The following is a 17,341-nucleotide window of genomic DNA, read 5'->3' on the forward strand; positions in this document are numbered from 1 at the left end:
TTTCCAATTAAAAAGCGCTTACGTAAAATATATAATAATCTAGCTTATGGTTTAAAGCCTCTTATATGCTTACCCACTTTTCTCACAGTGCCTGGGCTCGTATCTGAACGTACTACGGCAAAGGCTTGTTTATTTGCTGGCAAAATTGTGAAATAATGTGCTGCAATCAATTCCCAATACGGCGCTCCGTGACCTCTAGCCCCTCTTCATATGCGGCAGTCCCTCACTTTTCCCTTTGGAAAAGCCGGGGAAAGCGGGAAAACGGTGTGCAGTGAAGTGTTTTGAAGTGGCAGCTGCCACAGAGCGAACTGCAACTGCCACAACTGCATCGGTTGCCCCACGCCTCTTATCATCACTTGATTTACCGCCCCCACTTCCCCCATTTTCCACGTTTTCTTCCGTATCGGAGGTAACATGTTTGTGATGAATATGTTTACATCAATAACAAAAACTCCACTATGGCGCATCAATAATGAAGCCTTGCTCTGACTCCGCTCAACAAAACCCCCATTCGCTCCATCCACCGAGCACCGACAGCCAAACCCCCTTTTGAACACGTCAAAATGAGTTTACTTTGTGGTTTCGATGGCTGCGATTGGAAACTGCTCCCGCGGAGTATGCAGTATCGAGTTTGGAGTACCGAGTACATTCATCCTCACACAAATGCATAGAGTTCTTGACGTCCTCAACACAAACAACACAGTAGCAATGGCAGCAGGATTACGTTGGGATTGCAGCTGGAAAACCACTTGATATTTTGAAAGTGAATCCGTCCACAGTCTGATCGGAGATTTGGCATTAGCGGAGATTAGGGGTTGGTTAGTGCTGGATGCGGAGACAAGGAATTCGTTTCTAATTAATAAACATGTGTGGTTTATTTTACCAGAGAGTAATGCTAGGAAAACATTGAATAAGAAGACCCACCAGGACTTAAGGAACTAATGTAAAATGTAAATGCAAGAGAATGCATTTTAAAAGAGAATATGAGAAAAATAGTTTGCAATTTTAACCAGGCGAGTTTTTCGAGCAACATTCTCGAAATGGTTTAAGCTATATATGTTCATATATGGCAACCCATATTCAGATAGTGAAAGGATTTGGTAAGCCTTCATATTTAGACCTACCTCAATAAAACATTGTACGCGTGTGTGATAAATTCCTACAATAATATTCTTAGAAAAGGAGCCCTCGACTTTAAGCTTTACTAACAAAACAATGTCTCTTGTCAGTTAAATATTACAAGCAATATAGGACACACACGCCCACACAATATATTTTAGTCCGGCAATTAGTTGTAGCCCTTTCGAAGACCACAGCTACACCTACTTACAAACCTGAATGGACGGGGACCAAGTGAAGAGCATCCTAAAGTCGGGGAACAATAGTGCGCAATTCAGCCTCAAGGCGGCCAAATTCGATGAGGTCAACATACTGGCCACGTTCCACCCAGCTGGAAAGGATTACGGCCACATGATCATCGACGAACCGAAGACCCCCTTCGTCTTTGAGGACGATTTGCCAAAGGAGTTGGACACAAATGCCCTGATCGAAAAGCTGCGCCTGACTTCAAAGTCAGAAATGCCGGCATTTGGCATCGAAGGAGAATCGGATGAATCCTCGGCGGACGAAGACTATCCCGAGTCTGTGGAGGAAAAAGTGCGACGGATGGAGTTTGAGAGGCGTCGCAAATTGCACTACAAGGAGTTCTATTCGGTGCCACTGGCTCGACGTCTTATAGCCGAGGAGTTTGCCGAGTTGACCAGTGCGGAGAGTAGTATTCACTGCGAAAGGTCAATGGAATCTTGCGAAGCGTGCAGTGAATGTAATCAGACAATCGACGGCGAAGGGAGCAACTTGACCAAAACCAAATCCTCATATTCTGTCAGTCAATCCGATGAAAGGTTATCAGATCGTTCTGAGCCCGAACCAGGCTTCTCCCCCAGCCATCATTGCTACCAGAAACTGAAGGCCGAGCTCTTCAGCAAACCAGAGATCGAAGAACTGGCCTCTTTAACTCACTTGCATCGCCTGCCATCGGTCGTCGATGATGAACCAAGCCGCGAGCCTCGGGTCCCATATCCTTCTGTCATGCCGTTTCAAAGACATACTCTACAGGACAACGACTCAACTCGGAAAGCATCGCACGAGAGGTCGGCTCCTGCTCGTATATGTAAATCCAACCCCGATAAACGTGGTGGAACTTCTTGGAAAGAGACCCGCTAAAATCATTCCATCCTTTCCACCACGTAGATTTCTTCAAAATTTTGAAGTTTATTTAAACAACAACCTTGTACACAGAATATGATTTGGGATTAAAACTATTGTGAGCTTTATAAATATTCAATCTCAAGTTAACAGAATGTATCCACACCCTTTACTTGTGACGTAATAGGGCATAGTACTCGTAGATTTGTTGAAAGGTATGTAACAGGAAAACGGAAGCGTTTCCAACCATTCATGACCGCCCGTCGGTTTGTTCGTCTGTCCGTCCGTATGAACGTCGTTTTTTATCCTTTTATTATACTATATCTCGAAAGTTAGTAGCTAGTATATTAGATTAAAAAGTAAGTAACAGGCAAATGGAAGTGTTTCCGGCCCTATGTGTATGTATTCTTATGTACCCTTCCCCTTCAGTACCAAAAGTACCAAGTCGAGAAAAAACGCTATGTATAGACTACTGAATACCGTTCTAATAATTGGTGGGATATTTATAAGTTTTAAGTGTATATATAATTTATATTTGTAGATTTAGGGATTTTAAGTTTTGTAAGAAATTAAACTGTCGCTATAGGCAACGCAAGTGCGTCCGTTTTTAATTATTTCTCTATGTAATTCTAATTAAACGGGATCTATATGGTCGGAAATACCCTGGCACGCGCCTGTCAGAACTTTCGGTTTCGTTTTCCGTCACCCCTTTTCTTTTGCATTTGCATTCAATTGTAAAAGTGACAAGTCGTGTTTGTCTAAACCATTTTCAGCATTAAATATATAAATCCGGTAAGTAAAGTGTTTCGTGTTGATAAATTAGCATAGCTAATTGCATTCCAAGCTGCATGACTTTGCGAAAAGTCTTTAAAATACATACAATTATGAATCATAAGGTCTATATAGACATTTTAAAAAACAATCTGATGCAAAGTGCTGCAAAATTGGGGCTGGAAAATGAATATTGGTTCCAGCAAGATAACGACCCAAAGCACACTGCAGTGAATACAAAGCTTTGGCTAGCATATAATGTCAAAAATCAACTGCGAACACCTCCCCAGAGTCCTGATCTCAATCCTATTGAGCATTTGTGGGATCTGCTCGAGCGAAAAATTCGCAAACGAACAATAACATCAAAGAAAATGCTCAAGGATGTTATTTTGGAGGAATGGGGCAACATAACTGCGGAGGAGACAAAAAAACTTGTTCTTTCCATGCCGAAACGCCTTGCAGATGTTTTGCAGAGAAAAGGATACCCTACAAGCTATTAAAAAGGGTCCACTTTTCCATACAATATATTTACATATACTCTGTACGCAGACTTTTGCGTAGACATTTTTGTACAGTATTAAGTTTAAAATTAAAAATAAAATGTAATATATTGTCCAATATTTCTACAAAAAATATCATATTATAAACAATAAATTAAAGTTAAGTTTAAAAAAAAAATGGAATAATTATATGCATAAATGGCCGAACCATTGCTGTTCAAAGTTTAATTTTAAAATTTTTTAGGGGTGTACGCAGAGATATGCGAGTGAGTGTATTTGTACATAATATGTTAAGCGCAAGAAATGTGAAGTGCTAAAAGAAATTATAAGAATATGCACAGAAAAAAATATAAAATACAATATTATTTTTTATAGTTTTTTTAAGATGTCTGAAGAGCCGACAACCAGCTCAAAGCTCACCCAATTTGTTTTCTCCCTTGAGGGTAAGTGAACCATATAAAATCATATTGCATTCATTTTTATATCAGTACCATTTTTATTTAATAGAGGATGATCTAGTGATGGTAACGCGTCAACCATCAACGACCAATTGGCCGAGATCAGCCAAAGAGTTCGGGCAATACAAACTGTGCTGGAGGAGAACACGAAGCAGCTGGCGGAGACGGCCGAGATGAGCCAAAAAATCCGGTCTTTGGAAACTGTGTTGGAGGCAAACACGAAGCAGCTGGCGGAGACCACAAGCCAGGTTGCGAGGATGACGGCCTTGTTGGAGGTGTTCGTGAAGGGGAAGGCGAAGGATGTGGCTGTGGAAGTGGCGTTCTCAAAAAAAAAAAAATGGTAGAATAAAAGAAAAAATAAAAGTTTAATTTAACGTTTAAATTTTTTACTTTTTTGGGAGATTTTTCTGGATTTACGGGTATTTTCCCGAGGAAATCCCGAGGAATACTAAAGGAATTCCCAAGGAATTCTTCAGCATTTTCCCGAGGAATTCCTGGGGAATTCATCGGGACAATCCCTTGCATATTTTTTGATATTCCCCAGGAATTGCACAGGTATTCCTCGGAAAAATGCTCAGGAATTCCTTGGGAATTCATCGGGACAACCCCTTGCTTTTTTTTGATATCCCACAGGAATTCCTCGGGAATTTCGAATTCCTCGCCACAAACGCCTGTTGTTGGAAATTCCTCGCCGATTTGTATGGGAAATTCCCCGGGATTCCTTGGGGACTCCCTATCCGCATAAACTCTTCGATATCAGAAACTAAAAAAGCTAGAAAGTTGAGATTAGCAGCTGCATGCTACTATTAAAAATGGTGCCTAATAGTTTCAAAAATAAGAACTTTTCTCAGAATTTCCCTTTCTACACTAAAGGATAATTACTCCATCACAACAAGTGTCTCTAATAATTTTCGGTCATTCCAGTCGTATTTGTGCCCCGTCTAAGCTGCTTAGGAAATTTCAGGAAAATTCCAAACACCATTGGGAAGGCTAATTGCTAGGATGCTGATATGATTAGCCCACTAACCTTCAGCTGCTCCATCCATTATTACTTTGCCACCGAAGGTTCACTGGTGCGAGGAATATTTAATTACACAATGGCCTGACGGTAATCACCATTCGGCCAAAATCAGATACAAGTTTCTCCCATAACTTATTTTGGCATTTTGTTTCGTGATTGAAAATTCCTTTTGACAGTCTAGGCAGCCGAAGAGTTTTCCTTCCGGCCAATTGCTTCCATTCGGATTTCATGCTCTGGTCATTCCAATTGTGAAGAAAACTGATTTCTGGCCTTTAAGATAATTCCTCGGATATTACAACTGCAAAAGCACTTGAAATAATTATGCAAAATGTTTAATTTAGCCATTAAATGCCGTAGCAGTTCAGTTTTATTATTATTAAGCTTTGGTCAAAACGTTTGCAAATGAAAGGACAACACAAGACCGGATGGTGGTTGTGTGAAGTGTCATGAATATTTATAGGGGCCATGTTATCATTGCATAGATTTCAATTAAATTAATTTGCAAATACTTTCGGAGAAGAAAATGAGTAAAGGCAAACAAGTTAGGTAACATTGATCTTGTAAATACAACTTAAACGTTAAGGTCAAGTATTTCAGATGGAGACTGGGAGTCTTAAGACAGGTTAAGCATGCCTTTGTCAATATGTAAATGATAGTTGCACAATTGTTTCGTAGCATTTGAGAACTTATTTCAATATTGACAATTTATTAAATGCACTTGCCATTAAGGAAAGCGCCCATTATTTTCCCACCTTCAGCGGAGCTTTCCATTTGCAAGGCATTTAATTGTTGATCCTTAACTCAAGGCTTTTAAGTGCATTTAAACCGAAAAACACTTAAATTGGACAAACAACATGGATGGCTTAACCCGCTGGCAGCATCCTTAACCCCGTGAAGCCATTTAATGCGAACTTGCCATTTGGCCAGAAGTGATGGCCGAAGTGAAATTTAAGTTGGCTCCAATTGATGGTCGCAGCATCTTTGTCTCCGTCCGTTTTCCCATCTTCTCCGGACTCGAGTCCGGTTCTTCCTGGCATCTCCGTCTCCGGCTTGGTCTCCGTAACAATTGCCGTGTACATTTCATTAAGTGCATAAGCCCGTCCGGCTGTCAGCTCTCCTCTCCCTTTCTTCTCTATCTTTCCTCCTTTATACTACTTTCTCCGCTTCCCTTCCTTGCCACTTCAGGCTGTTCCGTTCGTGTGGAGCGTTTTTAAGCCGGAAAATTATTTTTAATGCTATTTACACTCACAAATGAAAATGCAAGCGCAAATAAAGGCCGCCAGCAGTCACGAACTGGCCAACAACTTAACTGGCATAAATGCTACTGGGCAAGAAAAAAGATATATACAAACATATATACTTTGCAAGACGGACGGCGAATGAAGCTATATAAGCGACAAGATTCCCTTACCAATTTAACAAGTTACATTTCTTTGAGTTTTTAGAAAAATTTATTTAAAATAGGCTTATCAAACATGTAAATGTTTAAATGTTGTAGACAGAGGCTATTGTTTTACTTATGATTACGGTTCAAGAAAGTGGTCCTTTTAATTAAAACAGGTATCTTAAGATGAGAGGTAATTATTTCCCATATAGTAATTAAAAGTTCGACGCAGCAATTATTTTAAGTCCCTCATTTGTCCAAAAACTATTTAACACACACTGCTGCAGGGTATTAGAATAAAAACGCTTCAACTGGGCGAAAAGTGAGGCCAAGGAAAAGGAGCTGCCTTAAAGCAGCTGCCCAGTTTCCAGACATGGACCTCGACCTGAACGCGTGTCGCTAAAAAAGTTCGGCTAAATATTTGCGAAAGCATTTTCGCTATTTGCGATGGCATTTCGTGTGGCATGCGGCATCCCCGCTGCGCTCCTTTCTCCATTCCGTACACAATCCTCATTCCGTCATCTCACGTTGCAAGTGCAGCACGCAAGAAAATCCCAGAGGGATGGGGTTCTTCCGTGGAAAATGGGGATTGAGCTGCACTTGCTTCGCTGGGGCATCAATTTTCATTTTGATAAATTATAAAATGGCCCAGCGCTGGCACCCAGAGCACCAAGCACTGAACACCGAGCACATCCTCGGCCGAGGGATAAATGGATTGCCTGGCGATGGCCAGCGTTAACCCATGGCAGTACCCTTGAAAATTGAATGCCAATGGATTTTCGAGAGGAGACAACAAAGCAGCTTAGATGGTTAAATGAATGGGGTATATGCTGTAAGGAGCGGTGCTGGTAGCCACTTTATTGATACATCAATCATCGTAGCTCATAGCTGTTTAAAACCACTTTTGCTGCGGTTTATTGAATTAATGGATGGCCTGACTTCTTAAGCTTTAAACTGAATGAGGCTTATAAGGTATTAACTTTTTGGAATATTCCCACTACTTTCTTTATTATGACTTAAGCTATATATAATCATAATATTTATTTTCTTATTTACGTACTTACGTGCCTTACTTTCAAATATTATAATAAACTGTTTTTGTTCAAAACTGGTTTTGGAACAACGGTTTAGAGAACTTCAACGGGTTAAAAGAAAGAACGAAAGTGGTCAGGGTTTTTTTAGATAGGGCGTATCATCATTAGGAGCTGAATTTTTCACAATTCTTTCCCTTTTCCTTTAGTTTTCTTTTCTCCCTGTCTTTGTCATGTAAATATAGTGCTGCAAATGTGGCCAGCAAGTGACATTGTTTAATTGATTGCCTCTCAACTTTTCTCTTTTTCCACCAAACTAGCTGGAAAAGCTAATAAAGATTTATGTAGTTTTAAATTTGTTGATTTTTTTGGTGCACCTGGTCAAACAAAAAAACTGAAAGGACTTTGGAGGGGGTCAGGACTCAAAATGGGGGTGTCACGAACTGGAGGTCAGGGCCACGCAGGTCACCCTTTTTTCCTACTTCGCCTAAACAAATATGGAAATGCACGCAGGCAAAGAGCGAGCACGTAGTCAGGATAAGAACCGGAAAAATGTCCCTTTGGTCCTGTTTTTCTGTACAACTTTGTGTCTTTCTCTGTTTGTTTTTATTCGTAATCAATTAAAGGATAAGGCAATCTATTAGAAAGGCAGCTGCCCCCCTTCCTATAGGATTGGCGTGACTTGTTTGGTTAAATTACCGCAGCTGCGGAAATTTAACCCCAGCTTCGTCACTCCTTTTTCACGTTTAATACATAATTATCTTTCAAGCACGCATGAATATTTTAATATTTTCGCACAAATTATCTACAAATTGGAATCAATGAATATTTAAAGTGTTTAAGGTTGAAGAGAAGCAAGCCTATTATTCACTCAAAACTTGTTTTGTTTTTAAAGCTAATTACGACGGAATCTGAAAAATGCCAATTTAAATGTTTTATGTGATGGTGTAATGACAATTCAATTAACATATAAAATTAAAAAATTAAAACTTCGATAAGTGCATAACTCAATTTATTACATAGAAGGAATATAACATAAGTAAATAAAAGTGTATCATAGGAATTTTCCTCGTTGCATGTTTATGGTTACCAGCCGCCATCCGTTGTTGTAGCAGACGTAGTGCTGTAGTTCTGATTAGAGTTATTGCCTCTATATCGGTTGCTACCATTGCCATTATTTCCATTTCCCCAATTGTTATTGCCTGATCCCATTCCGTTTGGTCCACCAGGTGGTCCACCCATTCCGTTTGGACCACCTCCCATTCCATTTGGTCCACCCATTCCGTTTTGTCCGCCACGACCGTTATAGCCACCCTGGCCACCCATTCCATTACCACCCATTCCTCCTGGACCCATTCCATTACCACCCATTCCATTCCCTCCCATACCGTTTCCATTTCCTCCCCTGCCCCCCATTCCATTCCCACCCATACCGTTTCCATTTCCGCCTCTGCCACCCATTCCATTTCCGCCCATACCACCCATACCCATTCCGTTACCGCCCATTCCTCCTTGTCCCATTCCGTTACCGCCCATTCCTCCTTGTCCCATTCCGTTACCGCCCATTCCTCCTTGTCCCATTCCGTTACCGCCCATTCCTCCTTGTCCCATTCCATTACCGTTACCGCCCCGACCACCCATTCCACCAGGTCCCATTCCGTTCCCGCGCATTCCATTGCCACCCATACCATTTCCGTTCTGTCCGCCCATTCCGTTTCCATACTGACCACCCATTCCATTTCCATTCTGTCCACCCATTCCGTTTCCATTTCCACCGTTTCCACCGTTATTCATTCCATTGGGCCGGCCCATTCCACTGCCACCCATTCCATATCCTTGCTGGTTAGCCTGACGTTTCCCGCGCTTCAAGGATTCACCTTAAAGTAAACGTAGAACACAATTACTTGTAAATAACATTAATTATTTGATCATTGCTATGACAAAGATACTCGTTGTATTCGGTAGAATTATTTGGTTGCAGAAAATAAACGAACCTGAAGTAGAGGAGTAGTGCTCCTGCTTTACACAAGTCGGATACTTTCCGCATTGAGCGTTTTCAAGTTGATTTGAGCCTGTACAGGGCTCCCTGGATATAATGCACTGCTGACCAGGAGCACATGAAATATCCCGGCAGTCACGTCCGTATTCTGTTTATATATTTACAAAAAATAATAATCCAATGCGCTAATTATTTGTTTTAAAGACTTACTCGTAAATCCGTGAGCACTAACCACTGTAGCTATTAGTAGCCATATACTAAAATATTGCGCCATTTCCAACGTTGTCTTTCCACTTAAACTGTTTTTTTGAACTCAGTTTCAAAAGTACACTCATTTTTATACATTTGACCAGCATGCATGAAAAGGTTTACTAATTGTTTCTGTCAAAGTAAATTTACCAAATGAACACATTACGCCGTTTTCATTTAATTCCACTGATTAATTGACACAAGTTTTGAGATAGTCACGGAATATTTATGGAAATATATGAATACCTATTGGCTTAACTTTTAAAATTGCTTACTAAAATGTAGCCATGAACTTAACCAAGGCTAAGAAACAAATTAAATACAATTAATACATTTCTGAGTTCGGAAACTGCCACGCAATTAATCAATTATTACATTTTAAACGTTAGAAAAATAGTCAGTATCTGAAACACTAGCCAGCCAAGTCGACTTGACCATGTCTGTCCATCTGTCCGTACGGTCGGCGAGATATCAGGATGTATAGAAGCTAGAAAATGTAGGTTGCGGAATATTTATGCTGGTTTCCTATGAAACAGTGGCTTCTAAAGATACTGGACTGAGGGTAGATGCTTCAAATGGCCGGAAACATCTGCAGTAGATTCTGTTGTTAGTTCAGTGTAAAGGCGTGTTGCTTAGTTGAGTTGAGATAACTTAGATGATAGCCAAGTTTAAAGGCACAAAGCTGTACAAAACTTCCACGTCCACACTATTGAACAATGTTTTGATTATTTGTACTTAATTATTTTTCTCGCCAATTTCTTTCGTTATGACCATGGAATTAAGAATCTGCTTTCTTGCACTCCCACTATATAAGTAACAGGTATTTGAACGTCGAGTTGACTACAGCTTTATTTTTGTTTTTCTACATATCCAACTAGATATGCTTTTCTGCAATGTCAACTGCCTACTTAGCGCAAATGAGATTTTCTTGGCCTCAAAGTCCACAATTTACGAGCATAACAAATGAAACAAAGTTTTATTCTGGCCTCCGACACTTGGGTATCTTCCATGGAAGTCGGAAAAGTTTAGCCCACGAAATGTTGAAAAAAGAAAAGTGGGAATATGTAGCTGCATCTTTATGCGCATATGTAAACATTTCCTGGCTACATGAACTTCAAAAATCCCATGGCTAAACTACTTTGCTTCAACACGGCCTCAACTTTTTGCCCAGTTGAAAAAGTTTGCAGCCCCAAGAATGCATACATCATCCTTATATATCTGTCCCACAATGGTGTTATAATTCACAACTTGAACCGGAACTGCGCGTTAAAACTTTCACTTGAAGGAATGCGGAAGCTAAATTACTGCAGTCCACATTGTTTATAATTTTCTTCAAGAAGTACTCCATTTCAAGATTGGATTTTATTTGAATAAGTATAAATATATGTATTTGTTCCTAAAAAAATTGCAATGTAAAGTAACCTCTTTTTTACGAAAAAGGCATGCTTTTTGTTTTGCAAACCTTGCATGTACAGATGTATAAAGATAAATGTAACCCTTTGAAAGGCAATACAATGTCGAAAAAAGCCTTCTGAAAAGAGTTTAACTAACAATTGAATACAAAAAACAAACTAGCACAGATTCGAAAATACTTTCATTATTCTACAATATTTGATTTTCTCTTCAACACAAACCATTGCTGTCTGACTGGACCTGGTCATAGAATTTTGTTTTCCCTTTTTCCCAACACATTTTATTACACTTTTTGTTTTCAAACATTCTGTTCGCTGCAAAAGAATTTTCCAAACCAAAATTCCAGTCATGCTGGTCAACGTTTGTTTGCGCAGCTCTCCGATGAAAACGATACAGAGAGGAACCTGACACTTTATATGAAAAAGCCATAATTTAAGGTATTTTTTGGTTCGAGTGCTTCCCATTAAATTTGTGCGCGTTGACTAAAATAAATATAGGCACGAATTATTTGTGTTTGGCTGGCAAAAGGTTATTGGCAGAAATATTATTATTAATTTTATGGCGTTTAATTTTTTTTAATTTTTACCTGATGTTTTTGTTTCTTATTTGTTTATGCGGCTGAATGAGAGTTAAAATTCAGATTTTTGATGTGAGCTGTGTTAAATATAAATTTATTACTTGATATTTGAAAAGTATTATTGTTTGTTTTATGTGACAAAAAATATTAAACTCCCTGGGGAAAAAGACAAATTTGATTTCAATTTCGTTAATTTTTCGCGCCAATTTAAGACTGAAAAAAACACAACAAACCACTAAAGCCGAAACCCAAAGCAGCCGCACAAAATCGTCGCTCGACCACACCCCCTTTCGCCCACAAGCCCGGCGGACTCATCCTTTCTGTCCGCCGGAGACTTAACAGCTCGACAGCTGTCCGTCTGCGAGTGTGCGCCTGTGCTCGTGTGAAAGTCTGCACTGGAAAATATCAGTGCGCGAATCCAAATTTTTAAGTTGATAAAATTAAAAAAAAAAAATGTGGTCCTAGACTAATTGAATGTTTGGAAGGTGTACTGATGCTACTGATACTGATAATGATACATATTCTAACATAATTTTCTACAAACAATTTCCACAATTTTTTTTCAAAAAAGTCGCTAACTTTTTCCTCTTTAATAAATATAACATTTGAGTCAAAATGTAAATTTAATAGGTTCTCGTTTTAAGTGTATCCTTCTGCAGCGCTGTATATGTGTGCGTGCATCGTTTAGATTTAGTGCCGCTTGTTACGCTTTGATGTCATGTCATTTATAAGCGACGCAGCAGCAGCTTCGGGCTGACCCCATCACGCTGCCACGCCCCTACCATTTAGACGCCCCCTCTGAAAGCGCCAACCCCCACCCCCAGCCCCTGAAACCATCCAATTCTGCGTGCAACAAAATGCAAACTGACAGTTTAGCATGGGAACAAGTTTTCAAGCCAAAAGGAAACTTAACATGACAGACCACGACAATGACGTTGGCAAAAAACTTAAAGCGAGCTTAAAGCCCGGGGCAAAGGTCACGTGTCCACCCCCTTCTCCACCCATCGCCGCCACCCAGCGCACAAATTGCCGGACCAGCTGAGTAATTTACGCACAATAATCCGCATCGCTGAACTCTTCTTCCTTCGCTGGCCAGATGATTGATGTATGGACGTGTTAATTAGGTCCACTCGTGCCGCATTTACACTCCACTCTGCGCCAAATGGGAGAAGAAGCCAGAAATTAAAGGCGCAGATCGTCGGAGTAGGCAATAAAAATCTAAGCAAACGAGTGGGCGAACTTTGTTCGACGAATTGATTGATTTCTGGACACAAGCACATTAATCAGACCACCGAGAATGCTGATTTGATATAAGCGAAAAAAGTTTCGTCCAAAAGCTTTTGATTACGAGTTAAGCAGTTTTGGACAAGCCATTAAGAAGAGAGATTTTTTTAAGGTTTTCCTTCACATATACGGCTTAAAAGGAATTATTACTACCCTGCAATAAAATGAATTGTGTATATAAAGCTTAAAATTATTTATTTATCTGTAGACTTAAAGGTGGGTAATTAAAACTTATTTCGATTGTTTATAAATTCTTTCCGCAAAATATGGTAGACAAATTTTACGCAGAAGAGAAATCTAAAAAGTTGTTGGAAAACAGATAGGAATAAAAAGGAAAAGTAGTAAAATAAAATAATAAAAATTAAAAGTAATGGGCATGAATAAAATCTGCATGTCTACCCAAGTTCTTATACTTACCAAGATTTTTGCATTTGCTCGTACTTTGCTTGTACTTCGTCAAATTAAAGTGACTAGGGATTCTGCTTAAAAATATATATTTATCTAGCCTTTGTATAAATATAATTTTTTTACATTGATATTATAGTAATAAATATTTTACAAAGCTTAGACATTTACATTATTTACATACATTCAGATATTTTAGCTAAGACATGTAGATAATAAAATATTGTAACAACGTATTTACAACCAATCTAAAAGCTATCTTCCAGTCCTCGAATCATCAATAATAGCCCACCTTTTTGGGCCTCCTCCAGGTTGAGTTCTGACAAATTCAATTTATTTCAAGTTCTCAGATCAACACAAAAAATGGCAGAGCGCAAAAAGCGCTGGCAAGGAAGGAGCGCTGAAAAAGTGCAAGCTGTTCACTAAATCAAAAACAGATTTCGGTAACAAATTCGTTATGCACGTGACACGTCCAAACAATGCATGTGCCTCTTCCTGCGACCGTCCTTGTGGGCATCTCTGTCTGTGTGTGTGTCTCTGTGTGTGTGGTCGCCTAAAAGAAATTTGAATAAGTGAATTTAAAAAGCGTTGGCGGCGACTAAGGCTGCACACAGGAAAAAAGAGTGAATCACCTCCAACAAAAAGTTAAACAACAACAAACAAAATACGAACGCAGAAAAAGAACCAATGTGTGTTCTCATAGTAAAGCCAAGGACACTTTCATGAAATGCAATTTCGCACTTGTAAACTTCTATGGCTAGCCCGTGTGTGTGTGCTCAATGGATGCTGCACATCCAGCTACTTTATAGCTAAGCTGGTAAGGATATACAGAGCACCTGTTTCCAAATAATTTGTATTCCCTTATTTAATATAAATAAATTATATTAATATTATAAAAATAAATATTAAAATAATATATAAATACAATATTATAAATGTAAAAATATCAATACACAAACGGCATTCTATTTTTATAGTCATATAGTTATAGTCATCAAGGACATTATATTATTAGTCTCCTTCGTTTCTCCCTTTCCTCGCCAAATAAGTGTACAAAATGTGACATTTTCCTTTTCCTGCTAACCAGCGCTATGCAACTTTCCCCCTTTAGCTAGGAAATGTTAAGCAGCACCACTGAACCACCGCCACACCACTCCACTTCAAGCCTCTCACCCTGTTCACCACCGTCCCCTACTGGGACCCCCTCCCCCACCGAAACCCCCTGCAACAGCAACATGCAAATCTGACTGTTGATGGCGCATTTTGCTTCGTCGGGCTTTCATTTTTCTACACCCGTATTCTTTTTTGTTTGGCTATTTTTTGGATACTACATATTTTTTCGGCAGGAGTATGTGTAGGGAACTTGTTTATTTGCATGTCGTTGGTTTCATTTGCGCCTAGGCTCAAATAGGTACCTGTGCAGCCGGAGATCCTCGCTTTCATATTTGCACATTTTGGCTAATGGATTTCCTTTACTAGTTCTACATCCTCGCTCCTTTTTTCTCTCTCTTTCGGCGCTTTTGCGGTTGCACACGGCGTATCCTTAATATTTGTTGTATGCCTCATTTGGCTAGCTTCGGGATTCGTTTTCATTTTCTCGGGATTTTTCCGTCCTTTTCCTAAGTTTTCGCCAGGCATTTGCAGCGTGTCTTAATTGAAAATTCAATTAGACCTGTGTAAATATTTTTTCGGGGCAGCTGCTGCAAATTGAGTTAAAGTTGTTTATCTAAATAAGAATGAGTGCAGCCTGCTGGCTTCCCCTGCTTCCTGGGCCGGCGTTTCTGCATTTTAATTAGAGTTTAAATATCTCAGTGCAAATTGGAAACTTTACTCAGCCGCAAAATGAAAGTGGCTTCGCTGCCCTTGGAAGTGTTTCGCGCTCTGTTGGCTTCGTGTCGTGTTTGTTTGTTTGCTTTTTGGTCAAGCGAACCTATTTTGAATGCCCCGGAATCAACAAACTTGATGAGGTAAATACAAATTTCATTACTTTCTCGAAAGAGCTAACACACGCATACTTTTCCCCCTTAATTTCTGTGCTATAATTTATAATTCCGTATTATAACTAAACAGAATGGCCTGCGTAAAATAGCATTCAAAATAATAGTTAATTAAAGAATTCTTCATTAAAGAAAAAGAGTACATTAAATGTGCTTAACAATTTTTTAATGATCTTAAATATCTTTATTTAACAATAATGATACTTTTCCTAAATTTTATTACACATGTGAGATATTCGGAGGTCAATACATCCCCCAAAATCCCATTTCTAAATGCACCACCAACCACTTCTTTTGTGTTCTCCGTGCCTTAGCTCAGTGTGCTGCACGTGACTTGATTGTCAGTTGCAATTTAAGAATTCGATAGTTTGACAATGCATTTTGGCTCGTTTCGCTGCGTTTCTCCCCTGAATCGATCGATTTCTATTCGATTTGGGTGTGGGTGGAGGTCAGAGGTCAGGCAGCAGTTGCGTGCTGAGGGTGAAAAGAAAAGGAAAACAAAACACAAAAATGTCGAATAAATAATCGTCTATTTCACTTCGTTTGGATGGCTTGGCCATTTAAAATGGGTAACGTCTGCGTTATTTCTGAAGACAACCGTAGCCTTCAAATTTTAAAAAAGTTGAAATGTTTTAAATGAAATGTTTATGCTCTTCGGATTAAACGTTTCCTAGAGTCTGATGCGGCTGTCGTAGAACTCAAAATAAAGATTATTCGGTGTTAAATTATCGCCATTTACGTTCTGGAAAGTTGTATGGGCTTTTCGAGTTTATTCTGTTAACACGATAGTCTGAACTGCAATTTTAAAGCAATATGTGTTATACGATTTCATTTTAAAAACCACCGTAACCCTTTTTAAAACTCTCTTCTGGTCAATTCGATGGGATTATTGGGCAAATTGGATGGCAAACGAATCTTTAATCGCTTCCATCTTTGGCGCAAAAATATTTTCTGCTTTTAAACAAGCTTTCCATTTTTATTTTATGTTTTTCAGTCGCTTTGCAAAGTTTAACTCATTCATGTGCAAAAATTTTCCATGGGGAGGAGTGGTCGAGTGGCGAGAGCCGAGAGCAGAGAGCTCTGGAGCCACAGTTCATTTAAGCGTGTAAAAACATAAATCAAAAAGACCCGGCCTAATGGCCACACACAGTTGTCCCCCTGCTTTTCCTCCTTTTCCTCGTTTGCCCTGTTTTCCGCTCCTTCCCTACCGCTTTTCCCCCTTTGTTTTCCCTTCTATTTTGGTCCTGCGCGGCACCCGAAGTGTATATAAATTGCCTACTTGCATTTTAATTAAACTGGCTAAAAAGCATAGCCAATGTCAAACGCTAGACCAGCTCTTGCTTTTGCTTTGCTTTTGCCTTCCCAATGTTACCCGTTTCAACATTCTGACTGGAACAATGGCCAGTGATGTGAGAATTTGACCCTTTGATTGACCAACTGACCGCAGTTGTCTGTGAGCAAATATCAGGCTGCCAATTGAGTTATTGTGCGCAATTGAAGGGCTGTTTGGACGCGGAAAAACAAAATTAATAAATAAGTAAAAATTTAATGACACACATTTCATAATTCCTCTGTTCGTGATTAATTCCGAGCACACCTCTATATTGAACTCGGATCTCTGCGTTTCGCTTGCAACCATCCCATTGCCTCCTCACTCTCCAGCGGCTGTTTGTGGCAGCTGCTGCCGCACTTTGATGTAAATAATGTTTGCTAAATATTTCTCCGTTGCAATGCTGCGACTCTCTCATTAAATTTACATTTTCCCAACGTAAAAAAGTGCGCCCAGGGGCGCGGGTGGAGGGGTTGGTGGCGTCGGCTGGCCATTTTGGTCAGCATGCCACTTCCAGTTGACAACATATGGCACCTCTGGCCGAAACCCTGCCTGCCGGCAATTTGCCTAACCCTCGAGGACGAGGCGGGGGGCAGGAAACTGCAGAGTGGGACAGCGTGACCAGGTAATGGACTGTAATTATGCTAAATAAGCCATGTAAAAAGTGTGGATGTGTGCGGGTGAGTGGGTCCTTTCGAGTGGTTAGAGTTCCCGCTG

General features: G+C 39.8%; 2 protein-coding genes across 2 annotated transcripts; one reads left to right on the plus strand and one right to left on the minus strand.

Annotated features, from left to right (window-relative positions):
• Positions 1 to 1,208: 1,208 nt before the first annotated feature.
• Positions 1,209 to 2,337, plus strand: LOC122614104 (protein phosphatase inhibitor 2). The gene has a single exon (XM_043788583.1). It carries the CDS (start codon positions 1,339 to 1,341, stop codon positions 2,221 to 2,223), a length of 885 nt encoding a protein of 294 aa, XP_043644518.1. The 5' UTR covers positions 1,209 to 1,338; the 3' UTR covers positions 2,224 to 2,337.
• Positions 2,338 to 8,456: 6,119 nt separating this feature from the next.
• On the minus strand, positions 8,457 to 9,643 carry LOC122614775 (glycine-rich cell wall structural protein 1.0). Its single transcript, XM_043789427.1, has 4 exons — positions 9,580 to 9,643; positions 9,365 to 9,517; positions 8,828 to 9,247; positions 8,457 to 8,770 (listed from the first exon to the last, which is right to left on the minus strand). The coding sequence occupies exons 1-4, from the start codon at positions 9,641 to 9,643 to the stop codon at positions 8,457 to 8,459; spliced, it is 951 nt and encodes a 316-aa protein (XP_043645362.1).
• Between the last annotated feature and the right edge of the window lie 7,698 nt (positions 9,644 to 17,341).

The sequence above is a fragment of the Drosophila teissieri genome, chromosome 2R (assembly GCF_016746235.2).
Source record: "Drosophila teissieri strain GT53w chromosome 2R, Prin_Dtei_1.1, whole genome shotgun sequence".
NCBI lineage: Eukaryota > Metazoa > Arthropoda > Insecta > Diptera > Drosophilidae > Drosophila > Drosophila teissieri.